Source organism: Sparus aurata, chromosome 17 (genome assembly GCF_900880675.1).
Source record: "Sparus aurata chromosome 17, fSpaAur1.1, whole genome shotgun sequence".
Lineage (NCBI taxonomy): Eukaryota > Metazoa > Chordata > Actinopteri > Spariformes > Sparidae > Sparus > Sparus aurata.
The window spans coordinates 25,382,433-25,397,156 of NC_044203.1; the positions used below are offsets into that span (position 1 = coordinate 25,382,433).

At 41.8% G+C, this 14,724-nt stretch overlaps 1 protein-coding gene across 5 annotated transcripts in view; it reads left to right on the plus strand.

Moving 5' to 3' along the window:
• Nucleotides 1-14,724, plus strand: part of grik5 (glutamate receptor, ionotropic, kainate 5) — a 104,854-nt gene that overhangs the window by 79,139 nt on the left and 10,991 nt on the right. For all 5 annotated transcript variants that reach the window (XM_030393298.1, XM_030393299.1, XM_030393300.1 and 2 more), the window contains 8 exons: nucleotides 941-1,045; nucleotides 3,956-4,063; nucleotides 6,065-6,268; nucleotides 7,281-7,394; nucleotides 7,985-8,094; nucleotides 8,320-8,493; nucleotides 10,295-10,460; nucleotides 11,596-11,821. In XM_030393298.1, coding sequence (XP_030249158.1) covers nucleotides 941-1,045; nucleotides 3,956-4,063; nucleotides 6,065-6,268; nucleotides 7,281-7,394; nucleotides 7,985-8,094; nucleotides 8,320-8,493; nucleotides 10,295-10,460; nucleotides 11,596-11,821 — 1,207 coding nt within the window. The remainder of the gene's footprint in view (nucleotides 1-940; nucleotides 1,046-3,955; nucleotides 4,064-6,064; nucleotides 6,269-7,280; nucleotides 7,395-7,984; nucleotides 8,095-8,319; nucleotides 8,494-10,294; nucleotides 10,461-11,595; nucleotides 11,822-14,724) is intronic.

Consider the following 14,724-nt stretch of genomic DNA (forward strand, 5'->3'; position numbering starts at 1 on the left):
CATAACACTGAGTCCTTAACTTTACCTTTTTTCTGACACTGTACTTCATAATAACAAAGTTATGAGACTACTTAGGAGATTGTGATATGTTTCTGTATTTCCTGACAACTCACAGATCAAACGGAAAAATCTGTCAGATTTATTGTTAATAAAGATAATCATTGCAGCCCTCCTTCAAACATTTTACATTTATAATGATATGAATCAGAGAAAAGAAAGTACAACCAGCAAATGTTTGGCATTGTTGCTTTAAAAAAAATGACTCAAATGATTAGCACTAATCAGAATTATTGATTGATGACTGCTGTACAGCTACACTGTGAATCACCATCATCTCATGTTGCATGTAACATCTGTCTCCTGTTACTCTTTGTCATCTCCCATCTCTGGTCGTCTGTGTCTGTCTCTCTCATCGACGACCTGTTGTCAAGGCAGCCCGGGCCCCATCCCTCATTGCCTCCGCCCCACCGGCCCGACATCTGCCTTTGTTAGTCAACATCATGGTGTGCTCCATCTTCAGCACTGTGCCATTCATCATAGATCTCGCTAACTGTGCCAGCAGTGGGTTTTGGAGAGCTGAGCTGTGAGGTGCAGTTCTGAGTCTTATTAGGGTGCTGTTGACTCCTTTTGCTGCTCCATCTGAGCCTCTCTCACTCAGTCACTTTCTCCTAGTTGATCCAAAGTTGATCACCCATGTCTGGTCCAGCCTCAAACACTTCCTCTTCTCCCTTTTTTTTCTGTCTTTGCCCCAATCACTGTAGATAGTACCTGTTTGCGAAACCTTAATAGATAGTGTGAAGAAGATGTTTGTTTTTATGCAAAAGATTGCTTGTTTTAATCTCTTATTCACTGTTTCTACCTACTCCACTCTCATTTTCTTATCTTTCCTTCTGTGCTTTTCCCCTCCTCCCTCACCTCACGCTCTCCACGTGCCTGCCAGGTGGAGTACGACGGCCTGACGGGGCGTGTGGAGTTCAACAGCAAAGGTCAGAGGACAAACTACACCCTGCGGATCCTGGAGAAACACCGAGGAGGCCACAAAGAGGTCAGGAGTCACCTGTTATCATGCTGCAGCCAGGTTACATCACCCATAGGCTTGCGGTTAGTTACAGGTCGGCCGTCTGAGGTCACAGTGCCAGGGGAGGCGTTTAACACTGAGGTCAGCGTCATCACAAACTCTCCTGATAGTGTCCAAATATCTTTCCTCTGTGAAGCTTGTTTGATGCGTTTCATCTGACGCCACTGCAGTGTAACCTGCCATTAGACATGGGTAATGCAGTAGCTGCAAATTTGTATTCACATTTAGTTTATCTGAAGGCCATTGGAATACATTAGCTGCTTGTATAGTCCATCAATTTCATTTAATCAAATTGAATGGTTGGTAAATTTTATAGCATGTCTGCTGAGTCGAGTTCAGAGTAAGTATTGTCCTTAGTCTTACAGTATGAATATGTACAGATGTTTGGACCGTTGCAGATGTTTTGTTTTTTTTCGCAGCCACAGCTGGAAGTTGACTTGATATTCTCTGATATCAAAACATACAAAAATTGTATTTTATTAACGCTTGATTTATTTTCTTCCCACGGCTTCAAACAATGACATCAATTTGTTGGGATCAGTGTTTGTAATTTGCCTCAAGCTCAGTTCAGAGTGTACAGTATGTGCAGAACCATCTACATCTCTGTTAATCAGATACACAATACTGCATACACTATTTATAAGGGGTCTTAATGGAGTTTATTTTTGTCTTTTTCTTGTCTCGTATTGCACTGGACCAAGGTCTTGGAGTTTAAAGATGTTTTTTAAAAGTGCTCATGTTTCCTAGAACCTCTTAAACTCTCTTGAAACCACAATTCAAAAACACTAAAATGTTATTATGTTGAAAAGATTGGTTCAAGTTTCCCTGCTCCTTTACTCACTCACTGCCATGCCGATGGAAATTGGAAAAGTTTCGTAGTCCACAAAACATTTCTCAAGGTTCAAAGCAAAACAATGATGCAGCATTCTCCAAAACAGCTGAAGTAGATGGGGACTTAAAAACAACTAAAACGTTTGAATAACATGGCTCCATGCAGTTGGTCTGGTGTAATCTAAGCTTCTGGAAGCCTGCTGCTAAGCTAAAATTGTTAGCATTCACCTTGTTTGAGGTGGCTGCACAAGCTCAACCAAGCATTAAGGGTGTAAATAATGTCTTTTCAAATCATCTTTGGTACTTGGGGCTGCCAGAAACTTGGATAAGTCTTCATCGACTTCACTAAATTGTCATTACTGGATCAAATCCTTTAAGCAGCACCTTGTAGTTTTTTCGTATTGTTAAGATACATATAACATCAGGGATCTTAGCAGTAGGCCTGAATTGAACAATCAGTTGGGTATAAGATCTATTTAGCAGTGAAATTTGTGAAATTGTATATTGATGATATGGTCATATCATGTAATAGTTTTTGTAAATGATCAGAATCAAGCTTCGATTGAAAACTACCAAGCGTTTGCGTACCCCCCACTGTGCCCACAAGTGGCAATTACAAGATTATAAGTACAGAGGAATGCTGCAAACTTCCTCAATAATGTTAGTGATAAAGCTACTGGTCATACTAGACAAAGTAAAGCTGTTGCAACAAAACCCCCTGAGTCTACTGAATTCTAAGAGCATGTTTCATTGCTCACAGTTTTCATTTGTAAGAGGGATCGCGTGTCATTTCTTCTTTGAAAAGTTACACAGTCTCGTTTAAAAGTTTTTGTTCTACACATTCCTTCTCATTCATTTTCCCTGTTAGCCTGGGCATTTTATCTTTCTGATGTACTGGTTACAAGCCAAAATGAATTTGTTCGGGTTAGTTGGACATTGTGGGAAACCAAAAAAAAAAAAAATGTTGTCAGCCCCAGCCTGCGAGGTGTTCAGGACCATTTTGGTGCATTATTCTGTCAATACAGACTCGGTGAACATTAAAGAAAAGGGTGAGGGACAATTTTCAGTGTGTTTTCACCTGCATTTCAAAGTCAGGAATAAATGAAGCATAAGCACACACATCACTGCAGATCCAGACTGAGGGAATTACGTCGCGGTTCATTGACTGGTGGAAACACTTTCTCTCCGCGGTCCCTTAATACATCTTGCTGTTTTCTACTGTAGGCCAACTGCCTCCCATGCTAACACTAAATGCCACCTGATAGCCGTACTTAAACCTGGATGTTAACTCTGCGGGAGAGTTGCGATAATTAACACTTTAACTCTGTACACCTCTCTGCACAGCTGCACACACACTGTGGTGGTGGCAGGGAGGGAAAAGAACACTCTTAAATGTCAGGGTGGGATAAAGAGTGTCAGAGAAAAACTGTGACTCTGTCTGAGGAGTCATTACCTCTCCTCTGACCTATTGAAAGACGTACAGTAATATCTCCCAAAGAAATGCCTCTGCGGGCTGCGGTTCCACCCCTGCACATTGGCTAGGTCATAATCACACACTTACGTACCTAAGCGGCTTTACTGTCGCCATAAAATGGAAATATGTGAGCTGTTGCTTTATGCAATTTGAGGTGTTAGTGAAGGAAAATAGACGTGGCAATGAAACTCCGGCTCACGAATGCTTTCACTTACTTTGCCATCCTGTCCCAGCTCATTGCTCTGCTTGTAAACAGAATTTGTTTTTCTGTTTTTTTACAATGCATGGTACTGCAGGTGTGTGTATAGCTCCCATGGGGGGAATTAGAGCATTGTGCATACGCAGTATGTTACACTATGGTTACCAGAGCAAAGCATCAAAATATTCAGCATGCAAAAGCACTCTATAAAATAGACCGGTAGTGTTAATGCACTCACTGAAATACTTCTTTGCTATAGATGGTGTGTAGGCTGCCACAACAGTAAAACAGTGGCAGTGAAATTAGAGCTTAACGGTACATTATTCATCCAACAATAGCCATTGATTTTCTCTCGCTTTCTCTTTTCTGTTAGATCGGGATCTGGTACTCTAACAACACCCTGGCAATGAACTCCACCAGCCTGGATATTAATGTATCAGAGACGCTGGCAAACAAGACCCTCATTGTCACCACCATCCTGGTAAAGTTACCTTCTCAACCGCCACGCTGCTGAGGTCAGGACTGTTTTCCTGTGGTGGCACAGCCTGTACCGCAGCTCATGCTGTGTTGTGATCTGTTTCTGATAATTTTCCTGTCACTGTAGCTGTCATAGCAACTGACAGAGCGCTGAGAGAGATGTGTGAGGAAATTCAAACTGCCAAAATTCTGATCAAAACACTAGAGGTTGTCTCCTTCTGGTTTCCATATGAGTAATGTCATATGAGAAAATCACTAAATCCTTTATATGACAGTGCTCCATCATCTTAACGTTGGTCCAGATGTGTAAAAACACAGTATGTTTATCTGCGTCTACCTCTTTTCTCCCACTGCGGTCACTGAATCTGTCTGCCTTTTGGCTCTTTTGCCTACTTCTGCAGCCATTTTATCTATTTTAAAGGAGTACTCCAGCAGTCCAACAGTAGACATCCATAATGGGGACTCACATGAGACAGATTAAAAAAAAGAAAGGTCTAAATTGATTCTGCAGAGGCCAAGATATCCTGACTTTCAGTCCATAGTATTGGTCAAGCTCCAAAAAAGCTGAATCCTTCAATTCCCATGATGAAACTGTAAATATATAATGTCTTAGACACTCCCTGCCAAGTAAAGTCCCAGTTTTTTTTTTTTACTCAAGCCTTCCAGCTATACTGAATCTGTTTTGACAAGCTGAACAATACCCCAAATGACAGCTAAACTGATTTTGATATATGAAATTAGTGGAATAATCTTTTGAGTACATTATAATTAATTTGAGTAGAGAGTTACATTTGAGAAAATGTACTTCCCACTCAATTACCAATGACATGCTAATAGCAACTTATGGGGGTATCTTAAGTGGAGTGGTTCGATATTTGGGAAATAAGCTTATTCTTGCCAAAAGCTGAACATAAAGCTTGGCTTAGCACAAAGACTGGCCTGTACGCATTAAACAAACAAGCCATAACTTAGTAATAAAGAAGCTTTGGAGAGGGAGATGTTAACATTCTGCAAAGCAGTAACTTTTAGGCTTCTGTAAGCAATATTGTTTATCAATATTTATTAAAGATAAGATAAGTGTTGATTCGCTCTACATTCCAACAGTTATCTTTTTCCCTGTAATTACTCTCCTCCTGCTTATGCACTAAAAGAGAGAAGAAATGTTCCCACTTTATCAAAACAGGACAGAGAACTCCATAACGAGTCGTGTCTGCTTGTGAATGCGCCAAGATCAGGAGCCTTTTGTTTGCTGTCTGCCGATTTCTGCTGCATGCTTATGTTGTGACGTAGACATGAGAGAACGTATGGCTAACTCCAAACAGACAGGAAGTTAGCCTATAGCAGCATTAATGTGTTTTAATTACATGTACATCTTCCAGTTCAAAGTGCCACATTTGATGCAAAGGTTTGAGTGTGTTGAGTCAGTATGTATTAATACCTAGATGTGTGATTTTCTTCCTTACAGAATAACCAATTTAAAATGCGCTACTTTTATGTATAGTAATTGAAAAATAAACCCTTTTTTATGTCATAATTGAATAAAGGTTTATGTATAAATCTGTATTTATTTAATACAAATCAGACATAGCTAATTAAAATGCATTACATTTGACACTTAACATTTCACTTATATAATATGAATAGATGCCGATTTTACGTGTAATTCAACTACTGTCAGTCATTTGTCATGCAAATCATATATGAGTGAACAGACCCAGGTTAGCTGTTTCACCCTGTTTCCAGTCTTTGTGCAAGTTATTCTGGTTTTAGGAGAGCACAGATATGAGAATCTTGTTTCATCACTCTCTTGCAGAAAACAAAAACCCCCCACAATTCCCAAAATGTCGGACTATTCTTTCAATCTATTATTGATATAACAGTTATTTTTTACAATAGGATCCCTGTTTTGAAACACTGAGCCTTACATTTCAATCTGTAATCCCTCCTAAAAACATGATATTCGTACTCCTTGATTGAAACCTCTCTCTTGTCCCCCGATGTTCAGGAGAACCCATATGTCATGCGCAAAGAGAACTACCAGGACTTCCAGGGCAACGACCAGTATGAAGGCTTCTGTGTCGACATGCTGAGGGAGCTGGCAGACATCTTGAAATTCTCCTTCAAGATCAAGCTGGTGGATGATGGGCTGTACGGGGCTCCAGAGCCCAACGGCTCTTGGACTGGCATGGTTGGAGAGCTAATCAACAGGGTGAGCACTCTCCCTCTCCCTCTCCCTCCCATCCCCTGTCTCTCCCTTTCTCTCTCTTTTCTTTCTCTCTCCCTCTGTCTCACGTACACACACCAGAAGCACAGAAACATGCTCAAATGTTCCAACCAGTGTCTCTAAGAACAGAAACTTGTAGTGAGAACGCACACACACACACACGCTCACGCTGTAGCCCCAAACCACAACTCTGCTGTAACTTCCCATGTCTCAAATTGCCCTCAAAGGGGAGTAAGACTCTTATCTAGGACAAAAGCTGACTTGATAATTCCCCAAAAGAGAGTGGTAGCATTGCCTAAAATTGTCTGCACCATCTTTCCTCGCAGTAACCCTCCGCCTTCCCAGCCCTCCCCGCCTCCTTCTCTCCCTGTCCAGGCCTAGTGCGCCTCTGACAGACACTCTGGTTGAAGCAGGCTAATGAGAGCCCCTCTTTGCTTAATTACCATACGGTATACTTCAATTACTAGACTGTGGTCCCTGTGTGGGGCCTGCCACACTGGTGCTCCCCCAGCTCTCCACGCTTCCTCTCCCTCCCTGCCCACCCCACTGCCTGATCACTCAGCTCTAATTAGCAGCCCATGTTCATCAATTAGTGTTTAATGGAAGAGATGGAGGGGAGGCAAAGCGACCAGAGACCTGTGAGGTTTTATACAGGTGGAAAGACCAGCCACCCAGTGCTTACTTGCAATTAGCCTAATTTGGATGGTGGATGATGTGTGAATGTGTGTGCCAGAGGGAAAGGGACAGAGTGCACGTCTGTGTGTTTTTCCAAATGTGTTTTCGAGTGCGTTGTCAAACTTTTTCTTTTTTTCCCAAGTCAACATTTTACACAAACAGAGCTCTCATCTACCCAGTGCGGCATCAAGTGTCTTTCTATTTTTGCACAGTTACCTGACCGCTTTGTCGTTTCTCTCTCCGACTCTCTCTTCCTCTGCCTCTACCATTCTCTCGCCCCCACAACTATCTATCTACCTATCTATCTTTGTCAATCCAACAGAAAGCGGACCTGGCCGTGGCAGGCTTCACCATCACGTCAGAGAGAGAGAAAGTTATCGACTTCTCTAAGCCGTTCATGACCCTGGGGATCAGCATCTTGTACAGAGTTCAACTGGTGAGGGTGTTATCTGGGGCTGTAGGGCGCCCGCTGGGAGATGCTCACGACAGATCGAGTGTTGGATTTCATTTCTTTTGTTTGCACTGCTTGCAAAGCTGGCAGGGTCGCACAGAAGGCGACGTCCTACACTTGTAAGAGGAGTCTTAACGAATCAGACTGAATATTACATAAGAGTTGATCTCATCCGAGGATTGTGTTTGTGTTGTACGCTACGCGCTGCATCCACTGTGTCCACAGTGAAATTTGTAGATGTAATTTAAATTTCTCTGTAAGTCAGTGCTCTGTAACTGGGTAACAGTGGCAGCTTTACATTGCTAATGAGGTTTTGGGTTTAAGCCAAGTATGCTTCAGCAGTAGGCATTGTGAAACGGAGCATTTATGGATTGTAGCATTAGCGTATCAAAGCACTGCAGACTTACTATGAGGGTACAGTGAAGGACACTGCCCTCCTGTGGTGCAAAGGGGACATTCCTCGCCTGCCGAGACATGACACCTTGTTTTCTAACACACTGTACCTTCCTGTCTGTCTCTCTGTCGCCCCAACCCTCTACTTGTCTTTCTCTTCTTCTTCTTGCTCCCTGTACCAGGGTCGGAAGCCGGGTTACTTCTCCTTCCTCGATCCCTTCTCTCCAGCTGTCTGGCTCTTCATGCTGCTTGCCTACCTGGCTGTCAGCTGTGTGCTCTTCCTGGCTGCAAGGTCCATACATTACATCACACACATCTGCGCTCTATCGCCATTTATCTTGTCGAGCACAAGTTGCCTGTCACATAAAGGAATTTTTTACCGTACACAACCTGCCGCAGACACTTTGACAGGGATCAAGTGACTGATTGGCTCTGACTTGAATGATACGACAGACGTATAATACTGTGCTGCAGGTTAACCTCAAGGTCATTCATGTACCTGTGTTTCCCGCCCCAGGCTGAGCCCATATGAGTGGTACAACCCTCACCCGTGTCTGCGAGAGCGTAGGGACATGTTGGAGAACCAGTACACCCTTGGAAACAGCCTGTGGTTCCCTGTCGGAGGCTTCATGCAGCAGGGATCGGAGATAATGCCCAGAGCCCTGTCCACCAGATGTGTTAGTGGGGTGTGGTGAGTTAAAGAATGATTGCTTCCTCATCCAGTCAAAAATGTGTTTTGTTTTCTCTTGTGCATGCAACCATAAGATCTTCATAAAAAAATAATAATGACAGAAAAGTAGAATAGATACTTCCCTAACAAAATATGAGTATTTGTAGATTCTACATTTTTCAATATAAAGAAATGTTCACTAGTTTATTCAGTGTAACACAAATCATCATTCAAAGCAGAATATGTTTCTATATCTTTCTTTTTAACAAAATTAACATGTTGCCGTAACAATAACAAGAATGGCACTCAGTAGAGTGCATACCTCTGCCAAGGCCCAACAGTCACCTTTATTTCAAACAAGCCTAATTCAATATCAAATGTGATAGCCCTGTATCACCCCCAGATTCCACTGGGCCCGTCTGTATTGTGTGACGTTTTTAGACAATGCTCGTGGTTCAATTGGCTGCGCATGGCACATCTCAGCAGCGTCCCAGAAACAGCCCTCTGCTCTGAATATGTGCCAAGTCTGTTTTTGATGGAAGTGGACCACAGCTGCGTCTAGCTGCACAGAGCAGATCGAGCCGAGGGGAAGTCAGACAGCAGTATGACGTGGTGCATCCCGTCAATTTCCGAATTAAAACACACGTTTTGACTATGTGGCCTACTCGACCACAGCGACAAAATAAACACAATCTGAACAAGTCAACAGAAAGGCACGATGCTCAGCTTCTGAAATGCTTCCAGTGGGGTATAAAGCCACGTGGAGGATGGTACAAAGCTTAACCATAATCTTATCTCACCAAATCCAGGATCTGCATCAAATTGTACTTTCTCATAGATACCAGCAGACCAAATACGACTGCTTTTTTCATCAACAACCATGCATTATTTCCTGAGAATATTTTGTAATAAAAACCCCCAATGATTTTAGATAAAAGATTACATTATTGTTTATTGTTATAAACAAAGGAGAGGAAACACACTTGGACACATCGAAATGATAAAAGTGTTAGTAGACCAATTATGTTATAAAAACAGTTAAGTTCCAGTTATTCAAATGAGTCTTGAGAGAAAATAGAGCCACGACAATAGATGGTAAACCTTTTCAAGGTTTCAGAGGCCATATTTGCAAAAGCCCCCCTTTGGAAAAATGTTTTGAAATACTGGCTCATGTTTATCAAGAACCTGCTTTTTTCCCTTGAGGTTGCTTTTTTTTTCATCTGCAATGCGAGATAATGTCTCTTACGTTTTAAATTTTAAGCATATGGGCAACATACATTTCAGGCCCTGAGCTCCAGCATTTCAAGCAAACAATAGAAAAATGCTAAGTTCACAGAAATACCAGAGTAGCCTGATGATATTCATGTGGCTGTGAACGAGACGCATGCTTAGAAGAAAAAATAATCGCTAGGAGAGCTAAGGAGATAAAGGGTAGGGGAAGACAGGAGGGCAAATTGAGCGAGATATGGCATAGTGGATATTATTAAGTGGAGTGGGGACACAAAGTTCCCTCTTGAAGCTTTTAGACATGGAAGAAAGGTCATGAGAGAATCCCATTTTTGAGGTTGTGGGTGAAGAATATTATCTGTTAGTCGAGGAAACCTGAGCCTAGTTTTTGCCCAACTGAGCTATCTCTCCATTTTAACATTTCTGGGTGTTTTAGGCCATTGTGGGCAGTGTTGCAAGTCAATGAGCAGGACTGATTTAGAGTAATGCTGGGTGTATTTGTATTTATGTATAAATAACATGTGACCTGTATAAAAGATTTCATCGACATCTGCCATTCTTATTTACAGCTTTCACTTGTGTCTCAACCGCATAGGTGGGCGTTTACCCTGATCATCATCTCCTCCTACACGGCAAACCTGGCAGCCTTCCTGACCGTCCAGAGGATGGAGGCTCCCATCGAGTCTCCGGACGACTTGGCTGACCAGACCAACATTGAGTATGGCACCATCCACGGAGGGAGCACCATGACGTTCTTCATGGTACGGCCGGCTGCAGCAGCTAAACGGCTCTGCTTGGCTTGTTGTTTGTTTTCATGTGAACTTGTTAAATTGTGTTGTTCTTGATGGGAGGTGGATATATCTGACAATTTCCCAAATTGCCTTTTTTAGTTTTTTGGTGTTTGTGTGAATGTGTGATTTATTGCGGTGCTTTTGTCTCTATTGCCGCGCCTGGAGTGAGCAGTTGTCCTCATATTTGCTACTATATCTCTGAGTTCCTCTGTTGTTTTCTTTATAGCTGTTTGTGTTAAGTGGCTGACTGCCTGTGTTTGCTTATGAGAGAGCTTCCGGCATCTGTGTCGGCATCTGTGTTTGTCATCGAGTGTGTGTGTGTGTGTGTGTGTGTGTCTAGGTGTGTTTGCATGTGGGAGTGTGCGTAGGTGAGTGTATAAAAAGCCATGTATTTGTTTACTTGTGTGCATGCATGGGAAATGGCTACATGCCAGATTGAGTGTGTGTGTGAGTGCGTGTGTGTGTGTTTTGCATTCTGGTGGCGTTTGTCCATATTGAGAATATAAGAAAGAGTGGTTTATGTTTGCCTACGTAAGCCAGCTTCAATGCTACAGTACATTACTCCACTCAATGCCTAATCCACACACACAGACACACTAACACACACATACAATACACACCCGTCTTATTACACCCAGCTGCCGTGCTCTCTACTCTTTTCCTTTCTTCTCACACACAATGCACAGAGATACCTCATGTAATTGTACACTTTAAACACCTAATCCTGTTTTGGAGCTTGCCATATTTTGCTAAGTGCTGAACCACCTCCTCTGTGTTGATTTACCTCCATCTGTATGACAGATGATGCATCAGCTACGCCATGAGTGAATTATCTGTTGCTTCACGTTGCCTTTCTTCCCTCCACTTTCGCCATTGATGTTGTACTCCGCTTGTCATTATTCACACTTGATTCTCCGTTGTACGCGTACTTTCCTCCAATGTTTATCGAGGATGCATCTCTCTTCCTCTTCTTCCATCCTTCCCTCTTTCATTTCTTATTGAGCTGCATTCGATTTCTGCTGAAAAGACAGATGATAGGACACGTTGGGAGCCAAACGTCTGTAGTCAGTGTTTAATTCCCATTGTTGTTCCCATTTCTCTGCAGAACTCACGGTACCAGACCTACCAGCGGATGTGGAACTACATGAACTCCAAGCAGCCCAGTGTGTTTGTGAAGAGCACAGAGGAAGGCATCGCCCGCGTGGTCAACTCCAAGTACGCCTTCCTGATGGAGAGCACAATGAACGAGTACCACCGTGGCCTCAACTGCAATCTCACACAGATCGGAGGCCTGCTGGACACCAAGGGCTACGGCATCGGCATGCCACTGGGTAAGAGGACTAATATATCAGGTCGAAACAAAACACATGCTTTACAAAGTGCTTGTAGCAACTGATGAATCAAAAACGTCAAATCATTTTATTAACGTCAAATATTGACATTGGAGTAAATCCTGTAAACTTGAATTATCTCAGTAGGTGCGTTTCTATCCACTTGTTTTTTGTGCATAAAAAATTAGGGACTAATTGACGAGTGAATCACAGGTAACAGGTGAAAAAGCAGGAAGTGCAAAGCGAAATGTGACACATAAGGAGAGAACTTCCAAAATGAGACCGGAATTATTGAAATAATAACCCAAAACCATGACACAGTGTCCACAAAGACATACAAAAAAATGACGATTAAAGATTAATCTCCACATCTCTCCGATGTTTGACTGGCACTCGTTTTTATTTCATCATCTTGTTGCATCCACTTCTTCTGCCATGGCACGATGGTTTTCTGACTGCAGACTTGGCTCTACCTGCTGCTCTGAACGAACTCCTACTGATCGTATAATGGTAATTGATGGAAACAGACGTTCGTTCACATTCTCTTCTGCCAATTTTCTCAAAATTTTGTTAAAATCAATGAAGCATGGAAACCTGGCAAGTGTGATCATGTTATCTCATCATTAGGTAAACAAATGTTACACTCCTTAAATTCATAATCATACAGAAGTTTGAGATTGCCACTGTGTAAAGATACTATCTGGTAATCTGTTACTTCCATTTTTATTACCTTTACTAGTTGGGGACAAAACAGCACGTTATCATATTTGATGTATTACTCTAATGTATATTACATTATGAGTTGTTACTATGATTTATGCACAAACAGACAAATAGATACAGTGTAAAATATGTAAATGAAATTATCACAAGTCTTATGAATAGCTTTTTGAGAACATCAACATCAGTAGTCAGTCTCATTGCCAGGCAGAATATTCACAAACCTAAAAGCCCTTACAGCAAGCACCCATCCCCTTCTGCCTTTTCACCTCGAACGACAGAAGATCTTAGGCTCCCACTGGCCTGTCAGGGGTTCAGAGGTCATGGGAGATCACAAATGTTGCTGTTATTTCTGTCATAAGTTCTATAATTTAGCAATAAGCCATGAAATCAAGCCACAGGGAAACCACATGCAGCTAAAGAAGCAGAAGGACCATAATTACCAACACGACACAAAATCTAACATGAAAAGTGAAGATGACAGCAATTCCAGTGTGTGCAGGGATGTAAACATATCATCTGTGGCTGTTATGATCAGTGTCACACCGAGTTTAAAAGAAATATATGTAATCAAAACTGCGTGAAAGCGGATCCTGAAGGACTTTCTCTCAACGCCTAATCAAAGAAAAAACCCTCCGTCGACTGAAAAAGAGACAGAAGCACCTGCATGAGATCAATTATGCTAAACAGACACATGTAGCAGTGCTGATCGGTGAGAGATTAGATCTGAAAAAAGTTGTGTACGTGGCTGATTTATTTATTTTTTCTATCTAAGGGATTAGTGAGTATTTCAACTGGAAGTAATGAACATGCAGTTAATTGCTTTTCCACACGCGTCCAGCTCTTCTGAAGCACATAGAGGTGGTGTCAGTGCATCACAGTGATCTGTTCTAACGAAGAGGAGGAGGCCGTGACTGGAGAGAAGAAGGAGAAGGAAAGAAAGTGAGACATGATGGACTAAAGGAGCAGAGTTACTGCACATCGGCATGGAGAGCAGACCTAAAAGAGAGATATTTATATATTCAAAAATGCTAAAAATAAAAATAAAGGGCTTGTTCAGCCAAATACAAATAATACAAAAACAAGTTTTCTCTTTTGCCTCTATTCACAATTCAGTTTAAAGGAGATGTTCGACATTTTTGGGAAATACACTTGATCTCTTGTCTTGAAGTTTCTTGAAGTTAGATGACTGATAGTACCCTGAAGTTGGCACCTTAAATATTGAAGCTCCGGCCAGGACACAGTTAGCTTAAGTCCGCATAAATTCTGGGAATACAGGGAGGCAGCCGGTCTTGGCTTTGTCCAAAGGCTAATAAAATTCAGTTTTACGAGGAGTTATGTGCCGGACTGTTTCTTTTTAGGGAACAGTGGCTCTCTGAGGGCGGCAAGTCTTCAGGAGGTATCTGCCCAGCACAAAACAGCCATTCCATTGTAATGCATTGTTGAATTAAATTAAGATAAATTTGATCAATAAAAAATAAAATAAAATATATTAATTAAAATTTAAAGGACTGATTTTATTTATTCTTGGGATAGAACCAGTCTAGCTTTTCCAGAGAAGCTAATCACTTCCTGGCTTTTACAGTAGCTGCATATTTAACTGTGGTATTCTCTGTGGTATTGTGGTACTGTGGTATTCTCTGTGGTATTCTCCTCTAACTCTAACTCTAAGGAGCTTTTTCTTATTTCATTGTGTTGTTATTGTCTCTGTGTGTAATGCTGCTGCTACACTGGAATTTCCCAGCTTGGGATCAATAAAGTCTATCTATCTATCTATCTATCTATCTATCTATCTATCTATCTATCTATCTATCTATCTATCTATCAACTAAGCAGCTTTCCCAAAATGTTGAACTGATCCTTTAATTCAGTCTGACAACCACACAGACATGCTGACATATGACATCGGTACAGTGTGTAAAAGCACACTGCTTTGGAATACAAACACGTAACAAAAAGTATATTCAAATATCCAACCACCACAGCTCCACAGCTCACTCAAAGGGCAGTAATTAGTGGGAAATATAAAACTTTTGTTTATTACCTTCGCCAAGGAGGTTATGTTTCCACTCCCATCTGTTTGGTGCTTGGCTTGTTAGCAGGATAACATAAAAACTACTGTATGTCTTTCCACAAAACTTTGAAGGAAGGTGGGTCTCAGCCAAGAGGGGGTGGGGGGATCT